General features: G+C 30.4%; 1 protein-coding gene across 2 annotated transcripts; it reads right to left on the reverse strand.

The window, feature by feature from the left end:
* Positions 1-1,864: 1,864 nt before the first annotated feature.
* LOC123302757 (zinc transporter 2-like) lies at positions 1,865-15,047 on the reverse strand. 2 transcript variants are annotated; one of them, XM_044885835.1, is made up of 7 exons: positions 14,882-15,047; positions 12,588-12,784; positions 7,072-7,185; positions 6,110-6,410; positions 4,864-5,173; positions 3,303-3,543; positions 1,865-2,384 (listed from the first exon to the last, which is right to left on the reverse strand). In XM_044885835.1, exons 1-7 carry the CDS (start codon positions 14,980-14,982, stop codon positions 2,242-2,244), a joined length of 1,407 nt encoding a protein of 468 aa, XP_044741770.1. In that variant the 5' UTR covers positions 14,983-15,047; the 3' UTR covers positions 1,865-2,241. The 2 variants fall into 2 exon arrangements, with proteins under 2 accessions (XP_044741770.1, XP_044741771.1); XM_044885836.1 differs by lacking the exon at positions 14,882-15,047 and adding an exon at positions 12,849-12,979 and having other exon boundaries at positions 1,866-2,384.
* Positions 15,048-16,933: the final 1,886 nt, after the last annotated feature.

The following is a 16,933-nucleotide window of genomic DNA, read 5'->3' on the forward strand; positions in this document are numbered from 1 at the left end:
CTGTTCACCCTCTCGCGCTTAGTGAGCGGAATATCGACATTGGTAGCCTCTTCTTAGAGAGATAGAGGAAACTCTGATTCCAGTTCACGTGAGGATGAAAGTTCAGCTTATTATGAAGAATCACTTCAGGATGCGGTCAAAAATCGCCAAAGCAACCACGTGTTTGCGTATTTCGGATCGAACAGATCGTAAAACTGATAATCTCACCTCGTATAATGTTTTCGGGTGATCTAATGGATCCCCCACACTTCTTGTGCGATACATAAGGTCACATTTCGACTTTCCCTGAAAGTATTCACCTGGAAATAATCGATGTACTGCTGTATGGGCAATCGAACCGACTACGAAAGGTCTGTTGGATAGAGATCCTTCTGCTGCTTGGAGGCATGTTCAAATTAGTAAATTATCGTGTCTCAATTCGTTTAAATTCAGAGTGGTCAAAAAAATGCTGATAATTTGGGAAATTCGATTTTATTTCGGACTAACTTAGGCGTTGTTTGATTCTACACTGTGGAGGTTTCAAAAATAAAAACCATCCAAAAAAAAGTTCACCATACTCAATTTAAAATACTTATTCGTGCCAATTTGAGAATTTACAAAACAAAGGCTGATTTTATAGACAATTTAGAGAAAAAACCTTCTAAGGCCACCAAACACAATCAATCAAGATTGACAATCCATTCTGATTGACATTTTCCAAAAACTAAAAAGAATACTCTTCGATACTTCAATATTCTTCAGAGTTTTGACGGTTTTGTGAGAGGCAATTTCCCGAGGGGAGGGGTAAAGGGGGCGTGGCTACCACTGAAAATTGCCCGAACTATAATTCTCGATCGAAAGTTCGCAGAATTCCGAATATCGCAGAATAAATCTACATAATTCCCGATTATTTATCGTCTTCGCGTTTCTTTGAAGGTCTTCTTCCGTCTCAGTGGCTGATGACGCCATTGATACCCCCCCCCCCCAGGCCCAAAATAGAATGTTAATCACAATCATTGCCAATCTTGACTGATCGTGTATGGTGATCTTTACTGAATATATTTTTATTTTTTTTGAAAATAATTATTTATTTATAACAAAAAATAGATAATTTTTTTATGGTCGAATTTTTATTTTTACTTTTTTTTTTTTTTGTTTAGAAAAAATTTATTGTAATTAATATAATTATTAAAAATAATGAAAACAAAATGAAATTAAACAAATTACATAAATTAAAAAAATTGTTTTTTTTTTTTTATTTGATCAAAGCCATGGTCCCTAATCGGGTTCTGTAAACCAAACGTACAGCCCCAAAGATCAGAAAACGAAACTAAAAACATGCGTATTTGATCTGGAACGAAGTGTACGGATGATCTAAGATCCCCGTTGTCGGTTTGAAAATGTCATTGCAAGGATGATTCGCACATTGAAGTCCATTTTTGTACGGCCATAGTGGCGCTGCTGTTTAGGAGTGAGATTAACCCAATTTAAGAGGAATAATTTTATCATTTTCCCTAATCAAGATTAAAATTTTCCGTCATTTCAAGGATCAGAGAAAACCTCTTACCAAGGTAATTTGATCCCAAAAACAAAGATTCCTGCTGAATATACGGATTCTAAGATATCGTTAAGAATCAGGTCTTTAGAGTTAAATTTCAGAGAAATAATTTTATCATTTTCTCTAATCAAGATTAAAATTTCCCGTCATTTCCCCGATCACAGAAAAACTTGTACCAAGGTAATTGGATCCCAAAAACCAAAATTTCATGGTTAAGATTTCTGCTGAATATATGGATTCCAAGATATCGTTAGAATTCAGGTCTTAAGAGTTCAATTTTGGAGAAATAATTTTATCATTTTCCCTAATCAAGATTAAAATTTTCCGTCATTCCGATTTCAAGGATCAGAGAAAGACTCTTACCAAGGTAATTTGATCCCAAAAACAAAGATTCCTGCTGAATATACGGATTCCAAGATATCGTTAAGAATTAGGTCTTTAGAGTTCAATTTCAAATTTTCCTGGTCGAGAATAAAATTCCCTGTCGTTTCCAACATCACAGAAGTTGGTAAAATTGACTTCAAGTGACTTGAATTTGATTCATTTTTTGCAATGAATTTTTCAAACCGAAGGATCAAATTAAAATCGCTTTTTAAATACTTAAAGAAATTGAAGAAAAAACTCCAAGAACAAAATAAATACGAAAGTTATATACACAATATATATTTTGATCGAATTTTCGACGTAGACCTAAACTTACGAAGTTACGGCGGTAATTTACACTGACTACAATTCTCCATGTTGGGTTGAAACTCCTCAATTTGTAAGGTCATTTCGAAGAAATCATATTTTTGATGTACAAGACGTGTTGCAAATTGTAAAATACTTTGTGGGCTGACTCCAGGTTCTGAAAAAAGGAATAGATTAGGAAAGTCCTAAAATTATTGATTCAATTTTTCTCCATAAAAATGGAAAAAAGAGATTTCAATTCAGTCTATTTTTATTCGTCGAAATCAGAATTACAACGTGTCCAAAAATTGATCATTTGTTCGGAAACTTTTTCAGCTGATTTTTTGGAAGTTGGAACTTTCGGAAGGTAGAGTTTCTTTTACCCTGAATTCTATCTTAAATTTAATATTGGATTCATCCCTGGTGGTTCCACCCGATTCCAGGTTCCTTTTTTTAAGACGTCGATGGAAAAAGCAAAAAAAGGAGAGAATATGGATGCAAAATTGAGATCCATCTAAAGATAGCTAACGACTTTTGCAACACAGTGTATATTAATTAGTTACAGGACTTGAAAAGGTAAGTAACGTCCCAACCAAAAAGAAATTGACTCAAATTATTCGTAGCTTTTCAATCTGGGGTTTGGCTAAATGATTAAAGTTCCGTTTTTATACATTTCAGTCTTTTAGGCAATTTATTGAGCTGTTAGTAATGCAAATGGCCTATATTACAGTACAAATGCTTGACTAATTATTAGTCGTAGAAAAATATTCTTCCAAACCCAATTTTTAAGATAAATCATTGGAAAGAACATAAAAAAAGAAAAGTTTTGTGGTTGGAAAATCGCACAATAAGTAGCCAAAAAATCCCCTGACTGCAAATATCCCTATCCCTAGCCTGTATACAAAGATAGAATAAATTCTTTCTGACCAGTAATATTGAAATAAAAATCGGACAAGCTTGAGGATTTTCCTATAAAGTTTGGCTTTATGATATTTGGATATCCAAATTTACACGAATTTAAAAGTTTCATCAATGATTTAAATTTAATCGAAATGTGATGAAATAGTACCTAAAATCGTTTATCAAAACAACTTACTTATAGCTAAATGTGCGGATAATGCTGTTTTATCCAAACTCAATGCCCAAATACGTAAATTATGGACTCGAACAACTCCATCAATATTTAAGAATGTATTCATTACATCCACGAATTCAATACCACGAGGCATACCTTCCATTAGGACCAATAAGGTATCCTTGATAATGGCGTATGTGGTAGCTAATACCAATATTGAGAATAAAAAGGTGCAGATTGGATCAACCATCCTCCATTCCGGCTAAAATTATAATAGCGAAATGTTAGTTTTAAGAACTGCTCCACAATTTCCACAAGGTTAAATTTTCAGCAAGTTTTCTGATAATTCCCGTATTTTCAATAAAAGTTTATTAAACTTTTTTGTAAAAACTGTTTGAAAAATGGTCTAACGAGCGTTTTTTTAGCTAAATTGATTTTTATCTAGAAAACTGTCTGAAATCGATCTGGGAAATCGCTCTTCGGCTGAGTCTTTGGACGATATCTCAAAAACATTGCATTCGACCATCAAATGAATCCGATTTTTGCATTTCTTGGGTCAAAATTAACTTATATAATGAGTTTTATTGAAATTGGGAATACAAAATTTTTTTCGAATTTTTGTAATTTTCTTAAGGGGTACCCCTTGGAAAAAATCGAAAAAATCGTGAAAATTTTTTTATTCTGGAATTTGGTAAAACTCAGTTTATAAGGTAAATTTGACCCAAAAAATTCAAAAATAGGGTTCAATTTTCGATTGGGCGAATAGTTTTTGAGAAAAACGATATTTCGAATCGATTTTTGGTGTTATCTCGAAAACTATTCGTTTAATGGTTAAATGTACCCGATTTTTGTAATTTTTGGGTCGAAATTACCTTAAAAGCAAAGTTTTATCAAAATTGGAAATGCCAAATTTTTTTCGAATTTTTGAAATTTTCTTAAGGGGTACCCCTTCAAAAAAATAGAAAAAATCGTGAAAATTTTTTTATTTTGGAATTTGATAAAACTCAGTTTATAAGGTAAAAATGACCCAAAAAATTCAAAAATTGGGTTTATTTGGCGATTGGGCGAGTAGTTTCTGAGAAAAACGATGTTTCGAATCGATTTTTGATGTTATCTCGAAAACTATTCGTTTAATAGTTAAATGTACCCGATTTTTGTAATTTTTGGGTCGAAATTACCTTATAAGCAAAGTTTTATCAAAATTGGAAATGCCAAATTTTTTTCGAATTTTTGAAATTTTATTAAGGGGTACCCCTTGGAAAAAATCGAAAAAATCGTGAAAATTTTTTTATTCTGGAATTTGATAAAACTCAGTTTATAAGGTAAATTTGATCCAAAAAATTCAAAAATCGGGTTTATTTGGCGATTGGGAGGGTAGATTCTGAGAAAACCACTATCGCGGATCGATTTTTGATCGTTATCTCGAAAACTATCGAAATTGGAGACTCGATAGAGTTTGATAAATACGACAATTTTTCAATGACATCGCCTGAAGTAAAAATAAATAAAGCCCTATATTTTTGAATTTCGATGCCCACTTTTTTGGCAAGGTAGTGAAATTTTTTGAAATTTGTATACTTACTTTGAAAAAGATAATTACTGCAGCGATTAAGACACCCAAACTTTGTATAATATCACCCAAAACGTGAATATACGCGGCGCGTACATTTATATTTGTATCCTCATTAGCATGAACTGCCGATTCCACATCGGAAGTAGCATGTCCTTCCTGTTTAGATTTATCTCCAACTAAACTTGTTGGATCTATATGCGATTCACCAGGCTTATTCGAAGACGGTTTACTATGATCGTGATGTGAAGATCCTCGTCCATGTGAATGTGAAGATCCACCTCCATGTGTATGGCCGTGTTGATGTAATGTTAATCCCATACTAAACATAACAATTGATCAAAAAATTGTTATCTTAGAAACGTGCGGTGATAAGGAGGTACTGATAAGACTTTATCTTTAGAGGTCAATTGATTTGTTTCTAAACGAATTCGGTTATTGAACTTATTTATTGCGAAGAATAACAAAAACTGAAAATTTTAGAGGCTTTAAATAGGAGGCATTAGTAAAAATTATAAAAATAGCTTCATATGTGGGCATGTCTTGCTTTTCGACCAAGAAGATTTGTTTTGCCCACAAAACAGGAATTTTTGGACTATAGGTGGAAAATCAAGTTGGGACAATTTGCCCTTCCATGTCCTTCTCGGTTGCCTACTCAGACTAATGGTTAATCCGGGCTTCTGTGAAAGGATCTGGCACACTTAAGGTGATTATAAACCTACAGTATTGTAAAAAAGTTTTGGTTTATTGCACGGTACATACATATAAACCAAATACATGCTTTGAAATCAAATAATGTGTTATTTTTAGCTTTACAATACCACTCAACTACAAAAATATACAATATATTGAGTACAAATGATGCTTATAAATTTGATAATATAAATATCGCTCTTCAATCATCAATAAACTAACTATAGTCGCCTCTGTTTCATCAAATGATGGATTTTCGATGAATTCATAATTAAATTAAAATTTTGTTTTGGTATCATCGACAATCTTATATTTTGATGGTATTATTATAAACAACAAGATTGTCTAAATATTTTAGATAGTTTTTTATCACACTCTCTAGATTTTTCGATATAGAAATATCCAATTGAAAAGGATAACCTTTATGATTCATCATTTTTTCAGCCAACTTTGAACGATAAAAAAAGTAATAAAAAGCCCGATGACCTAAGAATTTTTGATGATTTTTTTAAACTTTGTTAATCAACAAAATGTATTTATAAAGTTTTATTGAAATTTTACTTACACAATATTAACCAAGACACCAAAACCGGATGTAATTAACATAATAGTGGCATCGATTTCGTAGGTATCTTCAATAATACGTTGTATTGCCATGTAGACAAGAATACCAGTAACCACCCATATCATTAAGACAGATGTTAACGCTCCAATAACTTCGGCTCGATACCAACCGAATGGCATTCGTTGTGTAGCGGGTCGAGTTGCCATCCATAATGAAAACAAACTAATCATAAAACTGGCAAAATCCGTTAATAAATGTGCGGCATCTGTTGCGATTGCTAAACTACTGGAAAGTACACCACCTAAAAAAATTAACGAAGTTGTTAAAACTAATTAATACGCCAAAATTATGGGCTAAATAAAAGACTCCTCAGTTATAAGTTAGTAAATTTTTGTATAGGTGTTCATAGAATCATCTAGTTAGTCCATTTTCGGTTGTCCGTCCGTCGTTCCCTGTGAACACGATATCTCAAAAACGAAAAAAAATATCAAGCTGAAATTCAGGACACACATTCAGGACATAAAAAGTGAGGTCGACTTCGTAATGGGTCTTGGGTCTGTAGGACCCATCTTGTAAACCGTTAGAGATAGAACAAAAGTTTAAATATAAAAAATGTTCCTTATCAAATAAACAACTTTTGTTTGAAACATTTTTTTGTAAACATCACTGTTTACTCATGAGGGCACATATTAGATGCAAATTTTATAGTATGTATTAATATGGGATTATCAGTTATGTATGTGTGACATTAATGCATATATAATTTGATAGAGTAATCAACACTGTCTATACATGGTATTTCAACAATTAACTCAGTCAATTGTTTGTTTTCACTTGTTTTTAGATAAGTTGCTAATCTAAAATTAGAAATTGTCAAAACAACGACAATCGTAACGATTGCTCTGGCCAGAGAATGAAAAAGGGTACGCTAAAATTTTGAACTTAAAAAAAAATTTTCATACCTACAACTTCACAAACCATAAACAACACACACAAAATACTGGCAATTAACAATTTTCGTCGGGCTTTCTTATCAATTTCTTCATTTCGACTACGATGACAATGATCTGCGGACACTGTAAATTCAACCATAACAATATTAAAAAAAGAAAAAATCAAACAATTGAACTAATTTTGAAATTTTGAACGCATGTTCTCACTGAAACAATACAATCTCAACTAAAAATTATTGAATTTGTTTACTATAAATTATTTTTATAAATTTTCTGAGATAAAAATTGAAGCACCTGAATGACCTTGAAATAGTTAAATAATCAAAAAAAAAAAAAATACTTTACACTTTTTTGTTAACCAGCTGATAACATTAAGTTTATTTAGACTTCTATTGTTATCAAAACAATTAGTCTGGCTAACAATTGGAGTAACTCTATTGTTAGGTAAAAAACGCATTTATTTTCTCAATTGGCTGTAATTTTTCACTTACGATTTCTTTACATAATTAATCGGATGCAATATTTTACTTGAGTGATCGATTTTCGATAGGGTAGAGTGCAGTAAACTCGGATACTATGTAGTACGTGGTTGTTACGTAACCGGCTCAGTAGTGGAGCGGTCTAAGGCGTTACTCTTTTAAAAAAGTTTTGGTTTATTGCACGGTATATACATATAAACTAAATACATGCTTTGTTGTCAAGTAATGAGTTATTTATAGCTTTACAATACTACACAACTACAAAAATATATAATATATTGTGTACAAGTGATGCATATAAATTTGATAATATAAATATCTCTCTTCAATCATCAATAAACTAACAATAGTCGTCTCTGTTCGTCAAATGATGAATCTTCGATGAACTCATAATTAAATTATGAGTTCATCGAAGATTCATCATATTATATTTTTATGGTATTTTTATAAACTACAAGATTGTCTAAATATTTTAGATAGTTTTTTATCAAACTCTCTAGATTTTTTGATATAGAAATATCCAATTGAAAAGGATAACCTACATGATTGATCATTTTTTCAGTCAACTTTCAACGAAAAATCATAATAAAAAGACTGAAGACCTTGGATTTGTTTGTGAATTTTGGGAACTATTTTCATCAAAAAATGTATTTATAAAATTTTATTGAAATCTCTAGCAAAATTCCAATCCTTAAAACTTAAGCAATTTTTAAAAACTTAAGTACAAAAACTCGAATGTACTAAAATCGTAAAAATTACAAAAATTTTGGTTTACGATTTGGATAAAATGTAAAACTTACTTTTATAAAAACGAAACACTTCAGAAATATTTCAGTGCATTTTATTGAGTATTTATTGAAAATTTTCTTCGGTTTTCTGTGTTTACACCAGACATAATAATAATATTAAAAATAGAAGCTATATCAGAAAAATTTCTTATCAGTGAAAATTTCTAGGAATACTATTTTTTTTTTTTTTTAAATATTTAAAATACAACTCAACATGTGAGCAATTGAAAATATAACTACTTACAAATCAAAATAAATTTTTCCTAAACAAATTTTCTATAATTGGTTAATAACTTAATTTTATTTGATAAATTATCTAATTTTATAGGAAAAAATTTTTTTAATACAGATCTACTCCAGTTTATTAAAATACAGGCGTTACCAAAATTATCTTAAAATCTATGTATAAAATTTTGATAAAAAATAATTTGTAAAGGACAAGCTTCTATTGTACTAAAAAGTACAAAATAATTACTTCTATGAGTCACTCATACATGACTGTTAGTGAAAGCTGGAGATGCTCAATTGAAAATATCAAAATATCAAGATTCGGAGCGCCTCAAGCTTTTATAAATAGCCATGTGTGATCATTGACTCACAGAAATAATTATTTTCTACTTTTCTAAGGATGAAAAACTTGACCCAAAATTGGTAAGTTTCAAAAAAAATTCCATTCAAATCGGATAAAATTTGGCTGTAATATCATAAAATCGATTTTTTGAACTTAATGACGTCATCAAAATCCAAAAATTTTAATTTTGCTCTATCATATCCAAATTATATCCAATTTTGATAAACCAAGTATGTAATCCTACTAAATTTGGGTCATACTTTTCAAATTTGTGATCAAAATTAACCTAGCTCTAATAAGTTTCAAGAATGTGGAGTCCCGGTCCCGGAATTAAGAACATAACTGATAACTAGCGAAAAACTGACATCACAGCTGAAAAGAATGACCCAAAAATAGTGGGTTTCAAAAAAAATTCCAATAAGATCCGATCAAATTTGCTTGTGTTACCAAAAAAATCGAATTTTTTAACTTTATGACGTCATCAAAATCCAAAAAATTTAATTTTACTCTATCATATCCAAATTTTATCCAATTTTGATAAACCAAGTATGTAATCCTACTAAATTTGGGTCATACTTTTCAAATTTGTAGTCAAAAATAACCTAACTGTAACGGGTTTCAAGAATGTGGAGTCCTGGTTCCGGAATTTGTGACAAAGATAAATGGGAGCGAAAAAGTAACATCATAGATGAAAAGAATGACTCAAAATTAGTGGGTTTCAAAAAAAATTCCATTCAAATCGGATAAAATTTGGCTGTAATATCATAAAATCGATTTTTTGAACTTAATGACGTCATCAAAATCCAAAAATTTTAATTTTGCTCTATCATATCCAAATTATATCCAATTTTGATAAACCAAGTATGTAATCCTACTAAATTTGGGTCATACTTTTCAAATTTGTGATCAAAATTAACCTAGCTCTAATAAGTTTCAAGAATGTGGAGTCCCGGTCCCGGAATTAAGAACATAACTGATAACTAGCGAAAAACTGACATCACAGCTGAAAAGAATGACCCAAAAATAGTGGGTTTCAAAAAAAATTCCAATAAGATCCGATCAAATTTGCTTGTGTTACCAAAAAAATCGAATTTTTTAACTTTATGACGTCATCAAAATCCAAAAAATTTAATTTTACTCTATCATATCCAAATTTTATCCAATTTTGATAAACCAAGTATGTAATCCTACTAAATTTGGGTCATACTTTTCAAATTTGTAGTCAAAAATAACCTAACTGTAACGGGTTTCAAGAATGTGGAGTCCTGGTTCCGGAATTTGTGACAAAGATAAATGGGAGCGAAAAAGTAACATCATAGATGAAAAGAATGACTCAAAATTAGTGGGTTTCAAAAAAAATTCCATTCAAATCGGATAAAATTTGGCTGTAATATCATAAAATTGATTTTTTTAACTTAGTGACGTCATCAAAATCCAAAAATTTTAATTTTGCTCTATCATATCCAAATTATATCCAATTTTGATAAACCAAGTATATAATCCTACTAAATTTGGGTCATACTTTTCAAATTTGTAGTCAAAAATAACCTAACTGTAACGGGTTTCAAGAATGTGGAGTCCTGGTTCCGGAATTTGTGACAAAGATAAATGGGAGCGAAAAAGTAACATCATAGATGAAAAGAATGACCCAAAATTAGTGGGTTTCAAAAAAAATTCCATTCAAATCGGATAAAATTTGGCTGTAATATCATAAAATCGAGTTTTTTAACTTAATGACGTCATCAAAATCCAAAAATTTTAATTTTGCTCTACCATATCCAAATTATATCCAATTTTGATAAACCAAGTATGTAATCCTACTAAGTTTGGGTCATACTTTTCAAATCTGTAGTCAATAATAACCTTACTGTAACGGGTTTCAAGAATGTGGAGTTATGGTTCCAGAATTTGTGACAAAGGTGAATGATAGCGAAAATTCGTGCTTTATACCTTTTATTAAAAATATCAGGAGAATAAGTTTATAGCTACTGTTGATGTTTTTAAATAATTGTATAGGCTTAAATATCTCAAGTGTGTAATAAAAGTTGCCTATACTATATTTGTTTGTATAACATTTAGAAATATTTAAAAAAATCATCTATATATCAAGAGAAATTTCCACTGTGATTATTATACAATATGTTCAAGGTTTGTCCTTTAAATTAAAAAAAAAAAAATATTAAAATTGAAAATTTTTCAATAATTGTGTATTTATCAACGTAATTGAGTTTCCATTATTAAAATTTATAATTGGAAAATATTTAGAAAATAAATGAGTTAAATAAATTATTAATTAAAAACATTTGTAATGAATTGTTTGAAAAATTCAGTTGATATGGTTGTGAGATTTTCCAAGAAATTTTTCAAATGTTTTATAGCAAAAAAAGGGATCAAACTTTGATTTTCCAAAAAAATGTATAGGTATTCATAAAATTATCTAATTAGTCCATTTCCAGTTGTGTTTCCGAAAAGAAATATCAAGCTAAAATTTGGATAGCTTGCTCAGGGCGTTAACAGTGAATTTGTGTTCGTAAATTAGCAAGATATGTGATTCGGGTTTTGGGTCCGTAGGATCCATCTTGTAAACCGTTAGAGATAGAACAAAAGTAACAAGTGATACATAAACAAATTTTGTTGGAATAAAAAAATAAACATTTTTTTCGTAAACATCAGTGGTTCCTTCTAACATTCACCACTTTCTGTACAGGGTATCTCAACAATTAACTAAGTTAACTGTTTGTTTAAATTTTTTTTTCAATTTTGTCGATTGCAAAACTATATTTATTGCAATAGAAAGTTGGGTTGATTGTAGTTCTAGCTTTTCTTTAAACTTGAATTCGATTAAACTTCTCTTGAAATATACTTTATTATATACAAACCCCCCCCCTCCCAAACTTAGAAATCAAAAGCCCATTTTTTCCTGGCTCCGTCTTTGCATTGTATCGAAGGTTATCGATATGACAACGATTTTGGGTGTTCCAAGGAAGTTAAAGCGTTTGTATGTGAATTAAGTTACTGTATAAAAGCCCTTTTGAGTCACACTTGAGCTTTTTTTTGAGCCCTTTTGAGCTCAGTGTCGTGGCCTATAGTGAATTCTATCAACGGGTGTGTTTCTTTTTTAGTCTTCGTAAATCTACCTGGGGATCCCAACGGGGGAGGCCCTTTGACAAAAATTCGCCTCCTTCGCTTACTTTCCTTATATTTGTCCAGTTTTTTGTGCGCCGTAAATCTACCGGAGGGGGGAGGCCTTCGACAGGGCCTGTAGTATTTGCTACTCTTGTTGTAGTATTTGAAATGCTCACAAAATTGAACAAGTGGAAATTTGATAACATTTTCAGCGCCTGCTCATAACTTCACCTGGTGGAACTCCACCGTAGGGTCACTACCACAAATTTTCTATGTTGTCCAAACAAAAATAAAGGGAAAATAAAACCTTAGAAACAGTGGACACAATTTTCTTTTCAAAAATTCTCTTTTAAAATATAACCGAAATATTTCAGCCAAAATTAGAAAATAAATATTGTTATCGGATTGATTTTCCAACAAATCCTACAGATTAGTAACTATTACGCTCCTGTTCATTATATAATAAAAGATAATTGTTATTGGTTTCGGGTGAAAATGATAAGGAAAATTCTCTGATAATACCAACAACAACAATACAAAAAAAAAATCACAATTACTTACGTATTTGATTTGTATTTTTAAATGATATAATTGGATCTTGATCTTCCGATTGTGGATCGATAATTTCACCTTCGGACACCGTACAACATCCCGTACTTGGACGACCATGTACACAATAAATAATACTTTTTGGTGTTCCACTTGTATTCGATGTTACACTCCCATAAAGTCCACGACTTCCAGACTGTTGCCGATAACTAAAAAACAAACAAAAAATTACTATTTACCCCATTTTTTATCATTTTCGAAGTTAAATCGTACAGAATTAAATTTTCTTTTTCATCGCAAGTAATCATTTTTGGAATTGAATTTTGTGTGTTGAGTAATTAATCAAATATTCTGGCTGACAAAGACATTGAAATTTTAAGTCAAAAATTATATTTTCTTGATTTTGATGTGTTTACAGATGAATAATCAAGTATTTACTAATTGAATGTCAATAAAAATTTGAGTATGTGAAGTGCACCCGATACCAATAAAAATATTTATATCATTTCTTATTAAAAACGGTTTTTTCTTATCAATTATTTATTTGTCATTCACATCAGAATCTTATAGACTTAAATAATTGCGAATCAGATCTGGACCTGATTATGTTTAAATTTTCAGATGATATTCCACTGAGCAGGAAAGTCCCTATTTTTCACTTATCAGTCATTTATTTGCAATTAAGATATTTCCAGAATAATGTTAGCTGTAAAATCCCGAAGTTGTAGAATTTTTGATCGTTTAAATCGCAAGATAATCAGTTGCAAAGTTCGCGAATTCGAGGGTCAAAGCATGTAAAACTCTCGATATTAAAAAATTCTCTCGAGAGTTGAAAAGAATGTCAAAAATGTCAAAATTGAAAAATTAGGCATTATCTCGTTTTTTTGTCGCCCTATTAGCTCAGTTGGTTAAGGCGTAACCAATTCCGTTCGCGGTATGCTTAGGGTAGTGGGTTCGATTCCCGCCGTCGCAACAAAATTAGTTTAATTAATAGTTGTTGAATTAGTTTCAATTTGATAAGAATTACTTGCAAATATATTTAAGTGTTATCTCGAAAAAACTTTTTTAAGTCTTTGAATATTTACTATGAATTTATTTCCAATTAAACTTGGAATTTGTTTTAATGAAAATTTACTCCTCCCCTCTCAAATAATAAAATACAGGTTGAGTTGGTCAGTGTTGAAAATCACGGGTTTAGTCTATTTACGCCAAAAGTGGGTTAAAATACCTTACAAAATGTATTGTAATTATAAAAATTTACAGACAGTTCTTACAAAAAATATGATACCTTTTCCTAAACTTTTGTGAAAACGGCTTCGAAAATTGATCTAAATTAAGTTTAACGAACTGTAAATGAATGAATAGCACTGCATTTTCAGTTTCAAATATAGAAACGTCATATAGGCAATACTGATCACAAATCTGTTGTAAATCTTGCCTCTACTCAACTGCTAACGTATTTTCAATTTAATAAATTTTTAATAATAGGATAACCCTTGGAATTAAATGGATTTGGTAATTCTATTAAAATATAGCAAATTTAATCAAAAATTGGAAAATTATAACCCAAATTTATCTGGATTTCATATTTGCTTTATTAAAATTGAATAAAATTTACGTGTGATAACACGAAATTAATTTTCTTGGATTTTGAGTACGTCATTGAATGTAGAAACACTATTTTCTAACTCAAACTCACTTGATCATTTTCAACTTGATATCTCTTTTTGTTTTTAAGTTATCGTGATCACGGATGGACAGACACCTATGCCAAATTTTTGTTCATATCATCAATATTTCTAAGCGTTACAAACTTGGGACCTAAATTAGTATACTTTGATATATATTTCATTAATAATACATAATGAAATAAAGATTAAAAATTTGGGTTTAATTATTCAGTCTTGGGTATTTCGAAAATTGAGTCAAACATCGAAAAATTGTATTCATACTTTTCGTTTAAATTCATCAAGAAAAATTCGTGATCAAAGTTGAAAATTTGATAAAAAATTTCAATTTTTATCTACACTGCTAGTACTTCCTTAATATTTGGTAAAATAAACTGTAAAAGTGGCTTTTTTTCCATATTTTGTTTAGTTCCACACTAATTATGGAAACAAGTAAACATTGCAACCTGAAAGATTTTCTTTTTTTAAATTTAAGTCAAAATATTTTGCTATAATTTTTAAATACATTTTTTGTAACTTATTTAATATTTTGGGCACCTCAAAATTAACCCAAATAAGAATATTGTGTACAAACTTCAAAAAACGTGGTAACAAAAAAATAAAAAATTATAAACAAACCAAATACATGCTGGCGAATCCAATGAACCGACTCGTGAATCCACTGAAACTCGTGCAAACGCTGGTGAATCCATAGTTTTCGTCAATGGAACTGAATCCATACTTTTTCCAAAAAGTTTTAAAATTCACTGTAAAAGTTATTTCACTGGTATTCAGTTTGAAGTGTTATGTCATGCTTTAACAAGTATGAAATTTTTATTAATGTAAACAAATTTTTATTAATTGTCAAATATAGTAACTTTTTTTTGTTACCAAAATTATTTAATTAACTATCTCGAATATTTTTAACACATACAGGGGGCTACAGAAATATTTCTTAATTAGGGCTTGTTGATTAATTATCAAGTGATAATTGTTATTGATAATAATATCGATAATTATTAATTAATAATTTTACCATTAAAAATTAAATCGATCAAAAACTTTTTATCAGGAATTATTAAATAATTAAACCAATAATAAAAATAATAATGTAATGCCTATTGTGTTGATTATGGGACAAACTTCCTTATGGGTCACGAGAACATGCAACATATCGACGAAGCACAAAAAATGATCAGTTCGAAAAATTTGAGCAGTACGTCAGATTTGAATTTTCTCTATTCGATTCGTTAGAGCGTCAGAAAATTTTGTGACCTAGTCTGATTGATAAGAAATTATAAATATGCAATTAGCATAATTAATATGCATTTTATAATTGCAGTGACCGTTAAAATTAAATTTACAATTCGGTTAATAGTGATGAAAATGATTTCAAACTTGTTACACGGGAGTTTTTGGAGTCGCTGACCACGAATATCGTACCAGAATTGGTCTCAGAGGTACCTGGTGCAACGGTATCCCCGTCTCCTGGAGTTATCGAGAAATTCGTCATATAATCAGTCCAAACTCGTTACACGGAAGTTTTCGGGATCGGTGAACACAAATATCGTGACAGAATTGGTCTCAGAGGTACCTGGTGAGATCCTTATACTGAAGAAATCATTAAGAAATGAATCAGCAACTGTAAAGGTATTGTAATTGAAACTATTTTAAAAACATGTTCCCCTAGTATTAATTTAATATTCTCTTGATTATTTTCACCACTTTTCGACGAAATTTGTTAATGTTTTTTAGTCACGAGTAGTCAGGGTAGTCATGGGTTACGGTAAAATAAAATTTTTCGATATCTGGCCTATTTTTCAAAATATCGAAAATTGAATCTTTTGTTGAATTATATTATCATCTTTTGATATTTCGAAAACCAAGGCACATATCGAAAAACTTTATTCTTATTATTCGTCTACATTCATGAAGTTATAACAAAATTAATCAACAAAGTTGAAAATAATATAAAAATAATTTCAACCCTTAATCTACCCTGCTCTTACATCCCTTATATGGACGGTGACACTTAGTTTTTTTCTTTTCTAATTCATTGCTAATATGTTTACTTTCTATTAAAAAGTTTTTTTTAAATTTGTTTTCAGTCATTCCAAGTGAAAATTATGAAGAACTTTCAAAATATGTCGTTTTTTGAGATTCCTCCGTAAGAGCCAATGTATTTTATATCGATTTTCAATGATATATTTCTTAAATACAGTCAAACCTGGGTAAGTGAGAACTGGACAAGTGAGAAAACTTTATAAGTGAGAGTAATAACCAGGACCCGTCATTTTAAGCTCCTAAAACCTCTATTAGCGAGAAACAAAAACCTCTGTAAGAGAGAGTCGCTTTTCCCACATGGACCTTCGTAAGTGAGACTGCTACTTATCTATACCTCTATAAGCGACAGTCGAGCTTTATTTATTTATATTATTTTTACTACATTTTTACTACATTCGTACTTGCTGTGACTTATTATTATTACTGCGTACCTCTATATGAAAGAAACGCTTCCCATGTACCTGCGTTAGCGAGAAACTCGGGTTAGTGAGAAACCTCTATAAGCGAAAATGAGATTGTGCTCCCTTGAACTATCGCTTATCCAGGTTTTACTGTATTTGCACGGATACCTAAGCTGAAATTTTAACCCCATATTCTTTGAGTAAAATTTTGGCTATAAACAAATTT

This window comes from Chrysoperla carnea, chromosome X (assembly GCF_905475395.1).
Source record: "Chrysoperla carnea chromosome X, inChrCarn1.1, whole genome shotgun sequence".
NCBI lineage: Eukaryota > Metazoa > Arthropoda > Insecta > Neuroptera > Chrysopidae > Chrysoperla > Chrysoperla carnea.